The 20,144-nt window shown below is 42.1% G+C and overlaps 1 protein-coding gene across 1 annotated transcript; it reads left to right on the top strand.

Moving 5' to 3' along the window:
* The first annotated feature begins 646 nt into the window (after positions 1 to 646).
* On the top strand, positions 647 to 19,884 carry LOC110966707 (A disintegrin and metalloproteinase with thrombospondin motifs 15). Its single transcript, XM_022216151.2, has 8 exons — positions 647 to 1,921; positions 7,955 to 8,087; positions 10,352 to 10,519; positions 13,542 to 13,825; positions 13,916 to 14,093; positions 15,145 to 15,320; positions 16,316 to 16,491; positions 17,951 to 19,884. The coding sequence occupies exons 1-8, from the start codon at positions 959 to 961 to the stop codon at positions 18,726 to 18,728; spliced, it is 2,856 nt and encodes a 951-aa protein (XP_022071843.1). The 5' UTR covers positions 647 to 958; the 3' UTR covers positions 18,729 to 19,884.
* The last annotated feature ends 260 nt before the right edge of the window (positions 19,885 to 20,144 follow it).

Below are 20,144 nucleotides of genomic sequence, written 5' to 3' on the forward strand. Positions count from 1 at the left end.
TTTTTCTATTGTGCTGTGTAGGAGTTCCTCTGTAAGGCTTCTGTTGTGTTACCAGACTAAACACGTGCTCTGCCAGACACCACGGACATCACTTTTTAGAGCGTCAGTGCCAGAAGAATGCTCGAACGTTAAAGATAAAACGATCCTGGAGCTGCAGGTTAAGAACCTACCGCCAGATGGGGCCACAGCACAGAGAACTGCATTCTCAGCTGGAACTTTTCTAATCTTCAGGTACGAGCAGGTGTCACTATTTGCCTGCATTTAAGTTTGTACTTGCGCTGTAAGTTTGGCATCTGCAACATACAGAATTTTCTTACATTTTTGCTGTTCGGTGTTTTTCTCTTTTAACTCAAACCTATTTAAGGTGATTTTTTTCTTCTTCTTTTTTTTTGTTTTTACATATTATGGAAAACGGAAATAAATAAATAACAGAAAAAAGTTTCGGAGGCGAAAGTGTTTTAAAATATGCACGTTATTAAATTAATATTTCGCCGGTGTAAACAGGTAGGTGAAGACTGCAACTGTGTTTTAAAACAAACGTCCAAAAGCCTTTTGTTCCTTGTGAACTTGACTCTGAGGTGGGAGGAGGAGGATGCTCCAGCTCGTGTCGCACATGCTGTAAAGCAACAATAATATTTGGAGAGTTACAAGTGGCTGCGGTCTGCAGCACAAACCGAGAAGCATGACCAATGAGCTCTCTCTTGCGCATGTACTCAGATTTCAGTTGACAGTGATCGTCGGTGTTTATGCGCGACTTTAAAGCTCAGCAGCCCAGAGAAGTTGGTGACCAGAGTGAAAACGGTGCAAGATGGGAAGGAAGGTGGAAGGAAGCGCGGGCGCATAGTTTTGATTTTTTTCTGAGGACGCGGCGCTCGGTGCCATTGCGCACAACTTCTTAAGTGCATGCAAACGCACCGCAGCTGATTTACTCAGTGGACTCTCCTGCGCAGGAGCAGAGATGGCTGCACATATTAGTTCTTTGGTTGTTTTTACACAATTCCTCCTTTATTGGAAGCTGACATGTTGCTTTGAGGTGGATTTCTGCATACCTGTTCGCGTGGACCATCAAAAGCATGAAAAGCATGTGCACCGACGCACGGAGCAGATGAATGAAAGACAGGTTGTTTTTAGACTCAGTGCATTCAAACAGGAATTTTACCTCCACCTCATGCCAGATTCTAGTTTCCTTGCAGCTGGCAGCATGCTGCCTGAGAGCCACTCCACAGCATCCAACGCCTCTGCAGCCGCTGACCTCAGGGAATGCTTCTACTCCGGTGATGTCAACGCAGACCCGGACTCCTTCGCCGCTCTCAGCCTGTGTAAAGGTCTACAGGGAGGCTTCTCCTATAACGGAATGGAGTATTTCATCAGTCAGAGCAGGAATGAAGATGCGCCTGGATATGGAAACTCTTTCGACAGGACGCATGTTATCCGTCGCCGGAGACGCGCTGCGCACTCAGGTGGCAACTTCACCAGCAGGTGTGGAGTTACACCTGACACCAACTTCACCATTTCTCTGGAGAAATACAAGTACATGAGCGAACTGGAGATTGATGGCTTAACTGAAACTGTGTTGAAATCCTTGGGGAGGTCCAAACGGTTTGCTTCCATCCCCAGGTTTGTGGAGGTGCTGGTGGTGGCAGATGAATCTATGGCCAAATTTCACGGGGATGACCTGAAGCATTACCTCCTGACCTTGATGTCAGTAGCAGCCAGGCTTTACAAGCACCCCAGCATCCTGAACTCCATAAACATAGTGGTGGTGGGCTTCATGGTGATAAATGAAGCTGACAAAGGACCGAAGGTTTCCAGCAATGCTGCCCTGACTCTGCGCAACTTCTGCTCCTGGCAGAAGAAGTTGAATAAACACAGTGACAAGCACCCTGAGTACTGGGACACTGCAATACTGTTCACCAAACAGGTAAGCAGGATGAGTGAGCTGCATTAACCCCAGCAGTTGTGCATCACATTTGGTGTTGCAAAGAATACAATTAAAATGCTGCACTCGGGGAAAGATTAGGGAACAAACATGCAAAGGCCTCCACCCCACTTAGACAACTAAACAGAAAAAGATGCAAAGTGTGAAGGTTTTTTTGTTTGTTTTTGCAGCTGAACCTTTTTTAGTCATTTTGTGTCTGAGGTTATTTTGCATCTGTTTATGCATTTATGTAGTTGTGTTGTGTCTCGTTATAACTTCGAGGCCTTTTTTCGTTGTTGATGTGTCTTTGTAGTTGTTTTGTGTCTTATGTTGATTGTGTGTCTGTCATCATTTTGCATTCCCTTTGAGGTGTTTTGTGTCTCTTTTTGCACCTGTTAGTGTTCATCGTCTTCCTCTCTGTGGTGGTTTTGTCTCTTTGTAATCACTTTGTCTCTCATTATAGTTGTTTGGTGTTGCCGTGGTTGTTTTGCATTACCTTGCAGACATTTTGCACCTCTTTTTGTTCATTCTGCAGCTGTTTTGTGGTCATTTTGTCTCTCTTTGTAGTTGTTTTCTGTCTCTTTGTGTTCTTTTGGTGTCTCTTTTGAGTCGTTTTGTGTTGCTGTGGTTGTTTCATGTCTCCTTGGTTGTTTTGCATCTCTTTATTGTTGCTTAGTATCTCTCCAGTCCTAAATCTCACCTTATATACAGGCTTTAGCCCAGGTTGGTGCAACTTGTCATCTGCACAACTCTGCAAGTCCCTTTCTAAACTTCTGTGTTGGCTGCTGCAATGACTCACAGGAAAAGACCAACTGAGCCAGTTCTTTCCATGAAAGACCTCACCTCTGTCTGCTTTAAATGAATAAGAACTGGGTCAGTATCTGCCAATGTTAGCCACCTTTAAATGATCAGAAAATTTCATTAAAATCCATATAAAATTCAAATCACTCCCTCATTCATTCAAGCTGATGTAAGCTGACACTATCTAAAGCATCCAGCCTGCTCACAGCTGTCAGATAATCCCATGTGACCACCCGAGCTGTGAACACTGCCTCGTAAATCTTTCTCTGTAGTTACTAACTTCTCACTGTCTCCCTCTCTGATGCCTGGTCGTCATTGCTGCCTGCTTTCCATTAGGTCCACTCTGGCTCTGGCTGACCCTCTGATACACAGCCTCTCTCTTTCACTGCATAGCAACATACAAAACACTTGAAGGTCAAAATGAATGAAGAGTCATCCCAGTGCTGGGAAAGATGCCTTATTTACCACCAAGGTCATGATATGTAGGAAAATCCAGGTCCGGTATCGTTGTCCTTGTAGGGCACAATGAGTGCAGCTGCTGCACTGGAAAGAATCTTGTAATAGGTTATGGAAAGCGAGCGGTGTGGAATACACATGGCTGGCAGAGGGAGCTTCTGGCATTGCTGGGCCTCACTGTAACACTGGGTTAACAAGTTCATCATCGAATGTGTTCATATTTGCTTTGATCACTGCAAAAGCACAGGAGAGGCGCTTTGATTGTATATAATTTCTGACCAGAAATACTGAAGAGGCTAAATCATTTTAAAACACAGGAACCTTTCCAGTAAGTCTGAGGGCAACAGTCCCACTGATAATCAGTGAGTCATGGCCATTATTCCAATGAACTTTTCCATTGGGAAAGCACTCATAAATTTTCCTGTCATTGTAAATGCCAAGATAAGAGTGTACAGCAGCAATAGTGGTGCTCTGAGTTAGATTGTTACGCCAGAATGTGAACATGCCCAAAATAACAATGGGCAGCTTTCCACTGCAGGACGAAGGTGCAGGCACATGGTGACGTGAACATTTAGAGGAGTGGCCCCATGACTGGCACTTTCTGCCTCTCTGTTTTTATTGTGGTAAAGGATCACCATCCACGGCTTCAACCGAAGCGTCAATTAGTATTAGTTACTGTACTCCAGTTATGTTAGTATGTGGGGAATAGAACAGGGTTGTACAGCGGTGGTTCTTGAAGTTAGAACATGCATAAGCAGGTGTAATGTTTCTATGCTCACCATGTTAATCTGGTGTGTGGTCTAACTTAGTATAATTTGCAAATTAGCAATGAACACAAAGCAAAGTTGTGATTGACAGTTTTGTCAGAAACATCAGAAGCATTTCTTAAACTCTCTCTATGCTTTTCCCGATAGGCTCCACCGTAGTTTTAATTGCTTTAGCCGGCTCCATTTCCATTTACTCCTGCAGTTGCTCCCCTCTACTCTGGTGAATCCATCACTGCTGGCTCACGTCATCACTATTGGTGCCTGGGAATGTCACTGCAGAAATCAGATTCAAAATTCCAACAAACTGTGAAATACAGAGAGATTTACTTGGCACTGACATGCTTCATCAACCCTGTGTGAACTTGTTTGGCTTGATAATAACAAATATTTATTTATATGTACAAGTCCCAAACTCTAGTCTGAGGTGATCAGCTGAGTTATTACAGTTCTTACTTAAAGGGACATAAATATGTCTAACACATTTCATTGTAACCCATCCAGTACCTATCAACACATTTTATTTAAAACCGAAAACAATGACTGCATGCTGACATTAGAGGAAAGTTCAGGAAATCCCCAAAATCCAACAGATTCATCTTCTGGGGATTAGAAATGGCTGAGCAAAGTTTCATGGCAACCCATACAACACTTCTTGATATATCTCAGTTTGGATCCAAGTTGTGACATAAAGAGCAACAATAGTTGCCAACTGAAAGATCATCACACAGTTATGACACAAAAACTGGCACTGACTTTGAGGGGAAGCCTTGTTTTGGAAGTCTGGTCCATCCATTGGCCACACTTGTGGTATCTGACAGGAGTCAAATTCTTATTTGTGTTGCAATGCCCATGGGACACCTAAGGCCAGAGTTGTACTTTCCACACCCACAAGTATGTGAAGGCCCACATGGCATAAATCTTGTCATCTTTCAAAGTCTGTGAGAGTTCACTCGGACCCCTCCTCAGATGTTCATGTGCAGCACAAAACTGTGTGCAGCAGCTATGCTACAAGGGCAATAGAGCGCAAGGACAGCAAGAGTGTGTATGTGCAGAATATGTGGATGCAATCTACTGTGCATGTATAGCACAAAGTCCTCCAAGAAGACTTCAGAGCGCTAGAAAGCAATGTATTAACAACTACATGTCCATGTTGTCTGCAGCTGTGTGCATCTGCAAATGTGTATAATCAAGACGTGAGACTTACAGGATGTAGGATTGTCTGTTAAGTTCAGAGCATTGCTGCAGTTTCCTCATTAAGAAATGCAGTGTTACAGTTAGTCAGATGATGTATGAAGATGAACTATGGGAATTAATGTATCTATACTCCGCTACATCCTCCTAAGGGTGGCAGGGGGCTGGAGTCTGTCCCAGCTGGTGACCTGTCCAGGTCACCAGTCTATCACGGGACTACATATAGAGAGAAACATTCACACCTACAGGCAATTTAGAATCACCAGTTGACCTCAGCATGTTTTTGGACTGTGGGAGGAAGCTGGAGAAAACATGCATACTCCATGCAGAAAGATCCCAGGACACAAACCGGGGATCTTGTAGCGGCAAGGCAACAGCACCAACCACCACTGTGCAGCCCAGTATTGGAATTAATGATGTAATTAAATCAAGTTTTCTTACATCATTTCATAGCTTCATTGCCACCAGCAACTGGACTGAACTAGCACAATAGATGCCATTGAATTATGGATACCACTGATGATGATTTTGAAGCAGGATAAGTGTTGACCAAATGTAGGATAAATTTCCTTTATGTTTTTGGTGATATTTTTAGGTAACACCTATCTAGTACTTGATTACATGTGAATGCATACTTAGGTACTCAAGATCCATGTATTAATGCCGCTTCTGGCTTCAAGGCAGAAAATAACGAATAAACTGAAGCTGCAGAATCTGCTGTTGGTACAACCCGGTCTCACGGGGATTCGTGAAACTGTCACGTAAATTTTTGTTTCGGTTTCGTGCGCACCAACACGATTTCGTCATGTTTTTCGTGCCGCTCACCACGAAATGTTTTTCGTGTTGCTCACAACGAAACCCGCTGTGGTAATCACATCTGAAAGTGGTTTATACCGGCGGATTCATGTTGATCTCAGCTGTCCATCGGCGTATACTGATTGTGTGATCGCGTTTGCGGCCGTCGGACATTCTTTGAATTCCTATGCAAATTGGTAAGTGTGAGCATTTCGTGGTGAGCGGCACGAAAAACATGACGAAATCGTGTTGGTGCGCACGAAACCGAAACAAAAATTTACGTGACAGTTTCACGAATCCTCGTGAGATCGGGCTGGTTGGTAAGTCAGAGAAATAACATCACAATTTAGAAAAACACTGACCAGTGCAGACAGTGAAGATGCTTAGACAGTGGTTCATTCTTCATTCTTGTTTACTTGTAACCATGATAAATGCCACAGGAAGAAAAAAAAAGGTTGGTGTAACTGTTACGGGTCCCAAGAATAGGGCCACAGCAACAAAAATGAATACCTGTAAAATACAGGAGATAACATGCAGCAATGAAGACACTCAGCGCACTCGTTGTCCTCCAGGTCACATCTCTATTATCTTTGGCTTCAATTAACAGAAAACATTCATTTTGTACAAACATCCTGGCATCACCGTCCTCACAAGTGCAACACTGTCTCTGTTCACTGTTCACATTCCCAGACTTCAATATGCTGGACACAATCATCTCTAAATCAATACAGTATAACCACTGTCTTAAAAACGAGCTTACTTTAACTGTCACAATCACAGAGGGAGAAAGGCACTTTCAGGTCATGTAAATATCATGCAAATACCAGGAACATTTTACACAGTTATTGTTATCAAAACCATTAAAAAATGAAACATGCTCTCTGATAACATTTGTCTTTGCTCAAACATGTACTGAATGTCAGATTAGAACTACAACAGGTGTAGGAGCCAAATACAACCAAAGAACGTACAAGAGAAGGAGACGATCTCCCTGTCAGACAATGCTGAGGTAGCAAAAACCCACCTAACCGCGGTTAGCAGTTAGCCCGCGAACATAGCTGTGGCGCATTTTTAACGGCGTTATTTTTACATTTTGTCTCACAAAACAACATCTCACTGACACACAGCGATTTAACATTTAAAGCTTGACAAGTCATAAGCACACATTAGCAGTTTTTAACCGTACTAACCTGTAAAATACAGGAGATAACATGCAGCAATGAAGACACTCAGCGCACTCGTCCTCCAGGTCACATCTGGGGTGCCGCGGTTTTCTTCCTTCAAAAGTGATTTTTGTTAACTCCGTCACTGTATGTTTCAATATCATGTTGATGTTGGATGTTACCTGTGACTTTTGGAAATAAAAAAAAATAAAATAAAAATCTGTTGTGCCGCGGTGTCCCTCCCCCTAAAGTGACCCAGGTGCAACAGAATCGATGTCAACAGTTCCCCCTTGGAATGCTGCTGGTATCCTGTCCTTTGTTTAATATAAAATATTGTACTGGCTGGAATGTTGTAAAAATTAAGTCTTATTATACAAAATGTGGTCACCATATTTTAGGTGAGCCACATAACATCCAATGAGATGTTTTAATGCAGGTAATTGAAACAGTTCCTTTTAACAGTTTGATTATTTATGACTAGATAAATGGAAATGCACCATAGAGAGAAGATAGCAACAAAGTTAGTGATAAACTCATAAGAAGACGCTATTGGAGTTGACATGGATTATTTTACCCAGGGCTGTGTGCTGCAGGTATATTCTTACATCCTTAAAGAAACCCAGGAGGCAGCCTATCTGCCTTCACCCTCTGCCTCAGTGCATTCTCAGTTACAGAGAATAAGCAAACCACAACCCTGTGTGCTTTGAATTAGTGCTTTTCATGGTCTGTTCATTCTGTAGCTGAGCCCAGCCACATTAAACATGCTTTGAACATACCTCGAGTCCAATCTGATTTTTCAAGCTTCCTATAATAATAAAGAAATGGGCTCCTCACAAGTAACACATTTGTGTGTGTGTCACCAGGACCTTTGCGGCGCTACAACCTGTGATACTCTGGGGATGGCCGACGTTGGCACCATGTGTGACCCGAAGAGGAGCTGCTCTGTCATTGAGGACGATGGTTTACCTTCTGCTTTCACCACTGCTCACGAACTTGGTAAGAAAGTTGTTGCGTTGGAGAGACTGAACAGTTGCATTATGCATTTCAGATTTATGCTAGTGCTCACTTGGATACAGTGAGATATACTCAAGGCAAGAGCTGCATATAACCATATAACCTTTTGCAGCTGGGTTTGACAGACGTATATGTGCATAATCAGCGTGGAAACTGGCCTGGCCTGAGGGCTTCGCAGCTTTCATGTTGATGTATGCGGCTGTGATTCTCAGAGTCCGAAGAGACTGCAGGGTTTTAGGCCTACCTATTTAATTGCATTCACCTGATGTTCCATCTGAAAGTCAGTCTCCCTAATTGCTGTAGGTGGGTGGAATCAGAACCAGCAGGTCTGTGTGTGTCTCACAGAGCCAGGCTGAGATCTGTGCATGTTCAGCATCACAGCTGCACCGTGTAACTTTGTACACCGACAGCTGCATACGGCAAGTGAGAGATAACTGAAAAATCTGAACTATTTCACATGATGTCATAAACATACGTGGACAGGACAGCTTATCTGTGATGGTTTATGCCAACAGAACAGATGAACGTACCTAAGGAAGTAATACTGGCACGTCCGTTCATTCTTTGCTGATGGGAAAACTCTCATCACATCCAACATATCTCCATGTAGAGGATCTGCCATACTGAGCACAGACTCATCTGGCATGTCTAACTATGTTAGTACATAGATACAAAGTCATTAATACTAAGTTAGATGTTTGACAGTAATTTAATTTCTTATTTATTTTGGTGACACTAAATCATCAATATTAACCCATAAAGTCCCATAATACAATCATACACTAAATAAATAAGTGATAATAATCAGCCCAAATCTGCTGTTAGCTGGAAAAATATTTTTATGAGTTAATTTATTATTTCGTACAGAAAATTCCATCCATGTGTGATGATGATTTATCTAACTACCTTAACCTGTAATACAATAAAATGTCTTTTCATTGTTACTTGGCTGTCTGTTGCCATACTTTGGTCATTAATGACTAGTGAGGTTACTTTTTATATACAGTATATAGTTATGGGAGCACAACCAAAACTATGAAATACCTGCAAGACTGTGAAGCAGGAAAATCAGATCAGACTTTTACAGAATAATAAAAACTGCTGTGATGGAGCCCGAGACTTTCTGATGATTTACCTGAAACTCAATCAATGAAGTCACTGCTGTTGTTCTTTGTGTGTAAATGTGTGCAACTCTCTCACTTTTGAGACGTTCATATGGATCCTACTGCCGTCTGATGCTGCAGGTATTTAATAAACTCAAAGGAAAGATGAGTGGAAACAGCTGGAAGCAACAAACTAAACTTCAGCTACGATTAGCGTTTTGTCAGAACCCAAATTACATTTGTCAAGTTTTGCTAATTTGACCTGTAAAGTTTTATTATATATTTTTCACTTCAGGGTAGATGGGAAGTTGTAAAGCAAAGCTAATGAGGCTTTTGCCAACATTTATGAAAGATGTTTTGCTGTTCTCAACTCATCCAGAATTTTTGATTAAGGCAGATATTACGGGTGTAGTTTTACCAAAACAATCCTTCTAACTGCAGCAAAATTACCTATTTAAATCCGTTGCAGGAAAAAAACAACAACAACTGTAATCAAACACTGCTTACTCTGCCCCATCTGCTTTTAAGATGCTGTTTAATGGATGGTATTAAACAGCACACACTCCAAGTCTGTCTAAGTGACAGTTTTTTATGCATTTTCAATAATCAGTGGTTGAGAGGGCTGTTAAAAAAGTAGTAGTCATGCCTGAAACCAGATGTACAAGTAACTCCTGAGGCCCAAGAGAGGCATTGGTTTACACTGTCCTCATATATGTTAAGTAATAACACAATTTCCCCCTGAAAACGATCCAGGCTCATGATTGAAGACGTTAAAGCCATACTTTAGATTTTTTTTCTTTCGGAAAGTACTGCATGTTCGTATTGAGGGAATGAAATGATTTCCTTGGGAACTAAATTCCCCTGTCAGGCCTGCTTTAGTACATGGACGTGTGCCACAGCGTATATTCCCATGCGTAGCTGCATTCCTGTCTGCTATGACATCAGCTTCACATCAGTTGAGCTCATTTTGCCTTATGGGTAATGTGATTTTTGGTATCAATTTGTGCCAGTATGTTAGATCAATTTATCCATCATCAGCAAAACTGCTCTGCATCTAATCTGCTCACCAATGATGTTTTAGTGAAAACAAAACCACTTGAATCAACCAACCGCTGTGTCTCTGTTCCCACCCTCTCCCCTCAGGCCATGTCTTCAACATGCCCCACGACAATGTGAAGGCATGTGAGGAGGTATTTGGGAAACTGAAGGACAACCACATGATGTCTCCCACGCTGATTCAGATAGACAGGAGCCGACCCTGGTCTGTGTGCAGCGCAGCCATCATTACCGAGTTCCTGGACAGAGGTCATGGTTAGTAAACAATTTCTGTATATGTTTCTGGACTCAGACGGACCACTAATTCTGTCCAGGCTTCATCATCCAGCTCTCAGCTGGGAACAATCTAATTGTACCCACAGAAAACAGGCGTTTGGCTCTGTGCTGTCACGGTTCAACTTATCATTCAGTTGTACTTAAAGCCAAGAGATGTATCTATTCTGTTTGTTTCACTGATATGTCGATTTGGATACAATAACTGCCGTATCTTCTTCCTTATAAGCATCTTGATGTGATCAAACATGTCAAAGTAGTTTATCTAAAGAAATATACTTTGAAACAAATGTCAGCATGAAAAACACCATTAAATTCAAAAGCAAGGTGATATTAATACCATGTGTAAATTGACAAGTCAATCAAGACGACAAAGGCTTAAGTAAACTTTAAAAAGCTACCTTAAAGCTGTAGATATTAATATTTAAATACGAGCAGTGGGTCAATGGACTGTGTGGAACATAGAAGATTTTGTATTAACAAACACACAGAATTATCACTGGACTCTGGAGTTCCCCTTAGTGTAAATAATTAACTTATGATTAACTGTCCTGAAGGAAATTATAATTTTGGAACTCTGGGATAAGAGTAACATATAAAACCAGCTGACAACAACTGAAATCAAAATTGTAGCTTTTTAGTGAGCAGAATGACATACAGTATATTAAAGAACAGTAGGTATGTATGGCAAAAATAGCAGGAAAAGAAGAAGCGAACCACAGGTCAATGAGTGCTACTCAAAAGAAACAATATAATCAAATAAAACAGTGCTAAACTTCTAATCTATCCTTTAATATTTCCAAATCTATTCAATTCAATGCCATTATATTTATACTAGTTCATGTCTGTCATCTCATAGAATGTCACATAGTGAGGTGAAGACCTTAAGAAGTTTTAACAGAGAACCCAACAAATCCAAAGTTCCCTAACTACTCTGGCCTACCTCTAAACATAATAATACATCATCTCTACACCATGTTATCCTCTTTATGGTCTCTGGGGGCTGGAGTCTATCCAGCTAACTTAGGGTGAAGGCAGGAGACACCTGGACAGGTAACAGTCTATCACAGGACTACATATAGAGACAAACAATCACACTCTCATTCACATCTGCAGACAGTTTAGAATCGCCAAGCATGCATGTTCTCCCTGTACCTCCCTGTTCTCACTGGGTAAGACATGAGGTTGGGGATTCTAATCTGTCCAGTGCTGATTCTATCCACGTTCAATACACCATTCATAAGTGCATTAATATATCATTCAGCTTTTTCTCCTCAGTGTGGCTCCTCATGCCAAGTCTTTCTGTCTGCGTGTAAACTCCCTAAGTGATTGTAAGGGAGTTCTGTGTAACAGACATAATTAATTGCAAAAATTTATTACCTTCCACAGCCAGCCCACTTACTTTAACAAGCAAATGAACATGTACTTTGAACCGTCCAAGTTCAACACTGCTGTCTCTTCTGTGTGAGTGATTTGCTTTAATCTAAATACTGAGGCAGCTGCACTGCCTCATGTAGATCCACCGCTGTGTTTGTACAGACTGAAGACACTTAGTGAACATGCAGTGTTACTGATGAAACTGCTTGAAGCTCATTCACACATTATTTATACACAGATTATTTTCTTTTTGTTGAAACAGTATGTGTCCATTATAATGTGGAATGGAATGTGGAATAATGTGAATTTGCTTTTAAAACCTCCCTCTATACTCTAAGCTATAGGTTTTAAGTGACACAACATAATACAGAACATCCCAGTTATTGGAGTGCATGCAAGAGGAGGTTCACAATTTTGCAAAATAAAGAAAGGACTATTTCTACCATATAGGCCAGTTTAGCAGTAAAATGTTGTCAGTTGAAATTTCTTTTTTTTGGGCCTTATTCTATAGATACAGTCTGAGAGGTAGACAGGAAAGTCAGGAGAAGAGTGGGGGAAGACATGTGGTAAAGGGCCATGAGAGGGAATCAAACCCAGTCTGCTGTGTCAGGGACTAGCCCCTGTACATGGGACATCACCTGCTCAACCAGCTGAGCTATCTGGGTGCCCCGTCAGTTGAAATTTCATCACTTGAATCAGATTTTTCATTTGTCCTCAATTTGCCTTGATTGAAACTGATTAACCTTCTTGTTAAATTCAGATGGTAAATGCATTTGTAATTTCATTTTCATGCATTCAGTTAATGAAGAGCAACATTGTATTAATTTAGAGTTTCTGTCAACAACTAAGCCCGCTATTCACCTTTCTTTCACCTGCTGCATGGTTGGTCTCCATCACATCCTGGTCCTGATCCTATTTCACTTTTTACCTGCAGATGTTCACCAGCTAGTTGCTACCTTTGTTTAATGTTGGTAGTGGCCGGGCAGGTAGAGGCAGTACTGGGTAGGTACTTCGGGATTAATACTGAAAACGGAAGCTGCCCGTTGCTCCTGGAAATGAGATAGAGGAGAGCATGGGGACTGAACCCATCCATCCATTATCTATAATCCTCATTAGGGTCGCGGGGGGTTGGAGTCTATCCCAGCTGACTTAGGATGAAGACAGGGGACATTCTGGACGGGTCACCAGTCTATCACAGGACTACATATAGAGACAAACAATCACACTCACATTCACACCTCTGGGTAACTTAGAATCATGTTTCTGGATTGTGGGAGGAAGCTGGAGAACCTGGAGAAAACCCACACATGCACAGGGAGAACATCCAAACTCCATGCAGAAAGATCCCAGACTTTGACGCGAACCAAGGATCTTCTGGCTGCATGGCGACAGTGCTAACCATCAAGCAGCTGTGCAGACTGAACCAAAACTTTTAATTTTCAAAGCCGTTATCAACGCACACCACTTCAATTACAAGTAGTAAATGAAAAAATCCTGATGTGTGCAGCTTTAAGTCAAGTTTAGTTATTTATGTAGGGTGATCAACAGCAACTCAGTGCAGCTCCACCATGTTGGCTTCCCCAGCAGCAGCCTGACTACATGCAGTACTGTCGGTTTGTTTCTGTAGGAGACTGTCTTCTGGACCAGCCTCAGAAGCAGCTATCTCTCCCTGACAACCTGCCCGGCTCCAGCTACAGTCTGCACCGTCAGTGCGAGCTCGCCTTTGGATCCGGATCCAAGCCCTGCCCCTACATGCAGCCGTGCTCCAAGCTGTGGTGCACCGGAAAAGCCCGCGGACAGCTGGTCTGCCAAACCCGCCACTTCCCCTGGGCAGATGGCACAAGCTGTGGCAACAGCAAGGTCTGTTACAGAGGTGCTTGTGTTGATAAGAACAGCACTGTGCACGTCAAGGTGAGATAACATGGGAAGCACTGTCCCATCCTGCTCAGTCATTTTTATCAGAGGCTGATGAGCTGTTCTGTACGTTTTCTGTTGTCTCAGCTGGATGGCCGATGGGGGAAGTGGGGTGCGTTTGGAGACTGTTCTAGAAGTTGTGGAGGAGGAGTTCAGTTGGCCAAGAGAGAGTGTAACAACCCCGTCCCTGAGAACGGAGGCAAATACTGCTACGGCCTACGCATCAAATATCGCTCGTGTAACCTCAACCCTTGTTCTGAAACAGGTACGCTAGTCCCCAGCACACACACTGAGGAATGCAACTGACAACTAACCGTCACCATAGAACAGCTGTCCACATATATCCTATATACACCATAATTAGATACGCTAGTAGGCACGTTGGTCCAGGGTTTATACCTAATTTTAATGAAAAGTCACTAAAGTCTGCTGGGAAAAGTCACCAGATTATGTCAAATGCTATTTTGCAAGTTAGTGACAGCATAATGTAATTTGCATAGACAAACTTTTGACACATAAACTAAATATAAGCACTTTTAGTTGCCTTTTTTTTTTTTTTTTTTTTTTAAATTAAACAGGGATTTAAAGCCACCAAGTTGCAACAAGGTTTGTTAAGCTTTGTCTGTCTCTGAATGTTGAAGCAGGAGGCATTGAGATACAGAAAATAATCTATGTAGAATCTGGGGGTTGTTGAAGCCTTCACAGAACCAAAAACATGGGAACATACATGAAATGGAATAAACAGTATAGGTGTCTAGTCTATAGAAAGCAATGGCTAGAAATTGTTAGCATATCAGACTAACTAGCTTACAACCTACAGTAGTGATTAGCTCAATGCTACATAGGGCCAAGAGTTCAGTGTAAAGTCTGATATTTTTGATTAGCACATCCACTCTTTAGTGTTAAGCCCTTTGTGGAAGCTTTTCCTGCTTTGTTCGGCTAATTTACAGTACATGAACCCCACGCACAGTTTACCAAACACAACAGTTTTCCATCATCTTAAATATTTTTTCTCTTACATGTGAAACATAGTCTTTGAAAACACAATCTTGTATGTATGCTAAGTATTTTACATTAAATGTCAGCCGGAGATGTTTTCAATCAATAGACCAACCATGGATTTAATGTTAGTTTCACTGTATAGTTAACTACAGCTGAGAAAATCTGCCAGTGAGCTGTCCATTCCCTTCATCTGGTACAATCAACAGTTGCCTGCTAGAAATAAAAATACTGCATTTATTTACCTATTTCTGAACTGAATAAGCAAATTTTCCATACTGTAGTATATTAATCTGTGAATATTTTGCTGTCTCCAGGTAAGAGTTTCCGTGAGGAGCAGTGTGAGGCGTTCAATGGCTTAAACCTGAACACCAACAGGCTGGGCTCCTCCGTGGTTTGGGTTCCCAAATATTCAGGCATCTCTCCCAAGGACAAATGCAAGCTCATCTGCCGTGCCAATGGGACTGGATACTTTTACGTCCTGGCTCCAAAGGTATGCATGTAATTTACTGTGTTCACTTTACCATTCCTCCCAGCAAACACACTGAAAGTCTGACTGATCTGTTTTAATCAACTTTTTCTCATTACTGAAAAAAACATTTAGTTCAAGAACATAGATTATATTTATTAGAAAGCCCTGCGGGTACGCAGCGTTAATGATGTAGCAAAACACCAGTAAGTTCTGAAAAGTTCTAGGCAAATGACATATTGACTTCTTTCACATTACCAACAAAACACAATTACCCAACCATCTGGAGGGTGGTTTGCATGATAATTGCTGGCTGTGGTGAAAATGGTATTATAGTCTGGACCCGGTACATAGAGCAATGCTGTCAGCTCTCATTATGCTGCTGTGAATAACAATCAAAGTCCTGCCACACTTGGATGTGTCTAAAAAGTTGAGGAATGGCACCAGGGAATCCTGTTAATATTCTGAGCTTAATGGGTATCAACTATTGTACTTCTTAATGACCTACTCACCACTGAGCACCTCATGAGTCAAACCCTAATGGGAGGTGCAGTTGAAACATTTTGGTAGAAATAATGGGCATTTCTGTTCATAAAAGTTTCAGAGGTTGGCGCATAACTATCTGTGTGGCATGGTTTGGCTTTTATCCACAATGCAAGAAGTAGCAGCGAGTTCCATGGACAGCAAGCAGTGTGAGGTGATACGTTGGTGGCAGCAGAGGATGGATGGAGGGGTGAGAGAGGAAACTTGCAGGGACAGTATCACTTCACAGCTGTGGCTTGTCAGCAGCTATTTATGCAATCAGCAAGGAAACAAGCTTGTTACAGAAAGACAAGCCAGCATCTCGTTTACACTGAAGGACACTGCACAGTCCGTCTGCTGCTATTCCTGGTTTTCTATTGATGTAGCACTTTGGTTCATTATGTTTGCTTAGTGAGAAAAATCAAGTATGTAAAGACCAGTAGACCAGATAACCGTGATGCATGTGATATAATGTCTGTATGCTCTGAACCTGGCAGGTTGTGGATGGGACACCATGTTCTCCTGACACCTCCGCTGTGTGCGTTCAGGGAAAATGCATTAAGGCAGGCTGTGACGGCAAGTTGGACTCTAGCAAGAAGTTTGACAAATGTGGCATGTGTGGCGGAGACAACCAGGGCTGCAAGAAGGTCTCAGGAATGTTCACCAAGCCTATGTAAGTAGGTCCGCATATACAAGTCTTTAGTGTTATATTTAGTGAACCAGTCTGGATATCATCATGCCAAGACAAGCACAGAGCTGAAATCAGTCAGGCACAGGCCAAAACAGAGGATCAACTGAAGGAAAAGATAAAAGTTTTGGAACCATATACAATACTGACATCCTGTTTTGGCACAATGGGCATCATACTAGAACATTTTCATATTCTTGTCCTAAACTTTTTTTAAGTGTCGTGTTTGCTAGCACAACTGTTGAAGTGTGATTCATTGAACTTTCTTACCAAGACCACCTGATATGATGCCACCTGTTCACGAGGAGGTTTAGCATTTATGAGATTTAATCATTAGAGTAATCAACTCAAAATTGCCATATAAAGCACCTATCAGGAGATGGCACTGTGACAGTGTAAAATGCTAATAAAAGCTTCACACTAAGTTGTCTTAGTTCTGTATTTTATGGTCTCTAATTTTGGTATCATACTGAACATAAATTCAGGCACTGACAGTATTATGATTTCAGGTCAAACTAATGTATAACCCTTTGGGGTATCATTCTAAACAGGACAGTTCCAAGTTACCTTATTGGCCCAAACAAAAGACCACCTGATTATGAGTTGACTCCCTCTTTTTTCAGCATGTGTTTTTGATAAAAATACACTCAAGAAAAATATAAACGCAACACTTGTTTTTGCTCCCATTTTTTATGAGATGAACTCAAAGATGTAAAACTTTTTCCACATACACAATATCACCATTTCTCTCTAACACTAGCCACTTTCTCTGACAGTTAGCAGTTTTCAGACTGTCTTTTTGAGATCATCACCTGTGGCAGCCATACGTCTTGGCTGTTTGAGCTATCTTCTCACTGCTTCATTATTACAGAAAAATATCCTGAGATGCTATGAACTCACTTTCAGTCATCATGAATTTATTTCCTCTGTCGTAGAAAAACACATAGCAGAAGCTTCTAAAAGCTCCTGCAGATTAAACCTGACTCCGAAAGAGCCACTATAAATGTACTGAGGACACTTCCTGGTCGAGCAACATTACAACTACAAAAAAGCCCATAATGCAACCCTCTTAGTGTCTTGCCGTTACACTGGTGTTCTGTCCCTTCAAAAACAATATCTGATGTTGTGAAAACATACTTGTCTAGTCCTCAAGTACAACATGAACCCCAAATTTTCAGAGTTACTTCCAAAATTAATCTTCTTGTTCTGAAATGCTTTAAAGAAATTATAGGCAGACAAAAAATTAAGTCAACCTTGCCTCTTGCATAGATACTGAAAGTCCAAGCCGTATCCAGTCAGTTTTATATCATGTACTGGAAACAGAACAAGTGGAAGCAGCTTTGTATTGATGATGTTTCAGCAATGCTACTAAAGTGCATTTAAAGGCTGCTCTTAAAAATGATTGGATACCATCAGTAATATCTATTTGACTCTTCCTCTCCAGTCATGGCTACAACTTTGTGGTGATGCTGCCTGTTGGAGCTTCCAACATTGACATCCGTCAGCGTGGCTACCGAGGAATGGTCAGTGATGAAAACTACTTAGCCGTGAAGAATCGTCATGGTATGTACCTCCTGAATGGAAACTACGTGGTGTCAGCTGTGGAGCGGGACCTGCTGGTGAAGGGCAGCCTGCTGCGGTACAGCGGTACTTCCACATCTGTGGAGATCCTTCAGGCCACCAGACCCCTGCAGGAGCCTCTGACTGTAGAGGTGCTGTCTGTCGGCAAGATGACCCCTCCCAGGGTACGCTACTCCTTCTACATCTCTAAGGAAAGCAAGGAAGAAAAGACTCTCCGGAAAGAGGAGAAAAGTCACAAAGCACAGAACAGTGTCTTAGCTGATAGCAACAAAATAGAGGCTAAGAAGCAGGCGATGGGTAAGAGGCCTGTCAGTCACTGGGTGACAGGAGGCTGGGATTCGTGCACAGTGACTTGTGGGAATGGTCTGCAGAAGAGGCTGGTACAGTGTCAGAGCATGGAGGGTCGTCCTGCAGCAGACTGTGACAGTGCTGACAGGCCTGTGGCAGTGAGAGCATGTGGGGACCCCTGTCCCATGTGGGATGTTGGGACCTGGTCTCACTGCTCCAAGTCCTGTGGAAGGGGCTTTAAAAGGCGGCCGGTGCGCTGTGTGACTGAAAATGGTCTGGCTCTGCCCAGAGACCACTGCTCTGGAAGGAGGAAGCCTCAGGAACTGGACCTGTGCAACCTGAAGCCATGCTAGAGCAGAAAAGACACAGACGGTAGTGAAAGAGAACATTTGACATGAACCTTAATGATACCAACAGCTGTGTTGGGTGCAAATACTCACACACAGCCTGACAGGGTCTGAAGGGGTGTCTGTGACGCCGAGAGAGGGAGACAGAGAGGGTCTTCCTCCATTGTCTGAAAGGACAGACATCTGCTTACATAAAACAAAAGAAGGAAAACGGTCTTCTTGTGAACTGTCAAATCATCTGTGACAGGTTTGCCTTGTCTACCTCTACCAGGACTGATGACGAAGCCTGTGTATATATGACAGCCCTTTTCAGATATGAGATACGCAACATAGCTGCTTCATCAGGCTGTTACACTGACAACCTTCAAAAAATGTTTCTTACAGCTTTATTCAGACATGTCAAGACTGTTATGGAAACAGCCACACTAATATGCACACCGGATTTGGCATGCAGCACACAAGACTAGACAGTACAGGGTGTTATGTTTAATGTATGAGACCCCCACGGTTCTGTTAAGCTGCCTGGTTATCTCATTCTAGTGCTCATCCAGATATGACCGGAACATTTAATTTGCCTTCAGAAGGAAAAGGGATTCATGTCTGAAAGGAGCTAGAAAGTAACAGAGCAGAGAGCTGCAGACAGTGATCACACATCCATAAGGTTTATGTATAACCACAGAGGATGAAAGACAAGGACATGAACGTTTGTGAGATTCAACCTCAATACTTGTGCTGTGCTGATATTTCACCTGTGAACCGACATTCTTCTCATGTCACTGACAAACTGATCAAAATGTGAAACACAGTACTGTATCTGTCACATTTAAGGCCTGATTGGTCCATGCAGTTTCTACATCTGTTCTTTTATCTATTTTCCTTGTTTCTGTGGTGTTAGAATTCAGTGACCATACCAGTCAGATCAGCTTTACATCTCTGCCTGTCAACAATGGATCCTACGCACATGATACAATCTTTACAGATTAGATTAAAATCAAAGAATTCCTGAAATAATGACCAAAAACTAAAAAATATTTTTAATAATAGGAAAATTAGTGTAGTTCATGCTAAGCTGCTAGCATATTCTTTACAGTGAATGTAGTCTGCTTGTACGGTGCAGTTGTAATGTGTACGTGTCTGTTCTATGTAAAGCAAACCGACCAACGCTCAGCTGTTTGTTCTGTGTTGCCAAAGAGTTCAAACCTTCCACAAAGCCTTAGTCCAGTGACAGACACCTCAGTGCATGAGCTGGACAGAAGCATGGTTTGGCCAAAGAACCTTCATAGTTTCTGTTGTTATCTTTTCACTGACAAACCCTCACCTTAGGAGGCTTAAAATCAGGACATAAGAGGTCGAAACAGTTCAGGTCAGTTCATGGTGTCTGCCTGAGCGATGCAGACAGCATAAAGCATACTGGTTGGTGTA

The sequence above is a fragment of the Acanthochromis polyacanthus genome, chromosome 13 (genome assembly GCF_021347895.1).
Source record: "Acanthochromis polyacanthus isolate Apoly-LR-REF ecotype Palm Island chromosome 13, KAUST_Apoly_ChrSc, whole genome shotgun sequence".
Classification (NCBI taxonomy): Eukaryota; Metazoa; Chordata; class Actinopteri; family Pomacentridae; genus Acanthochromis; species Acanthochromis polyacanthus.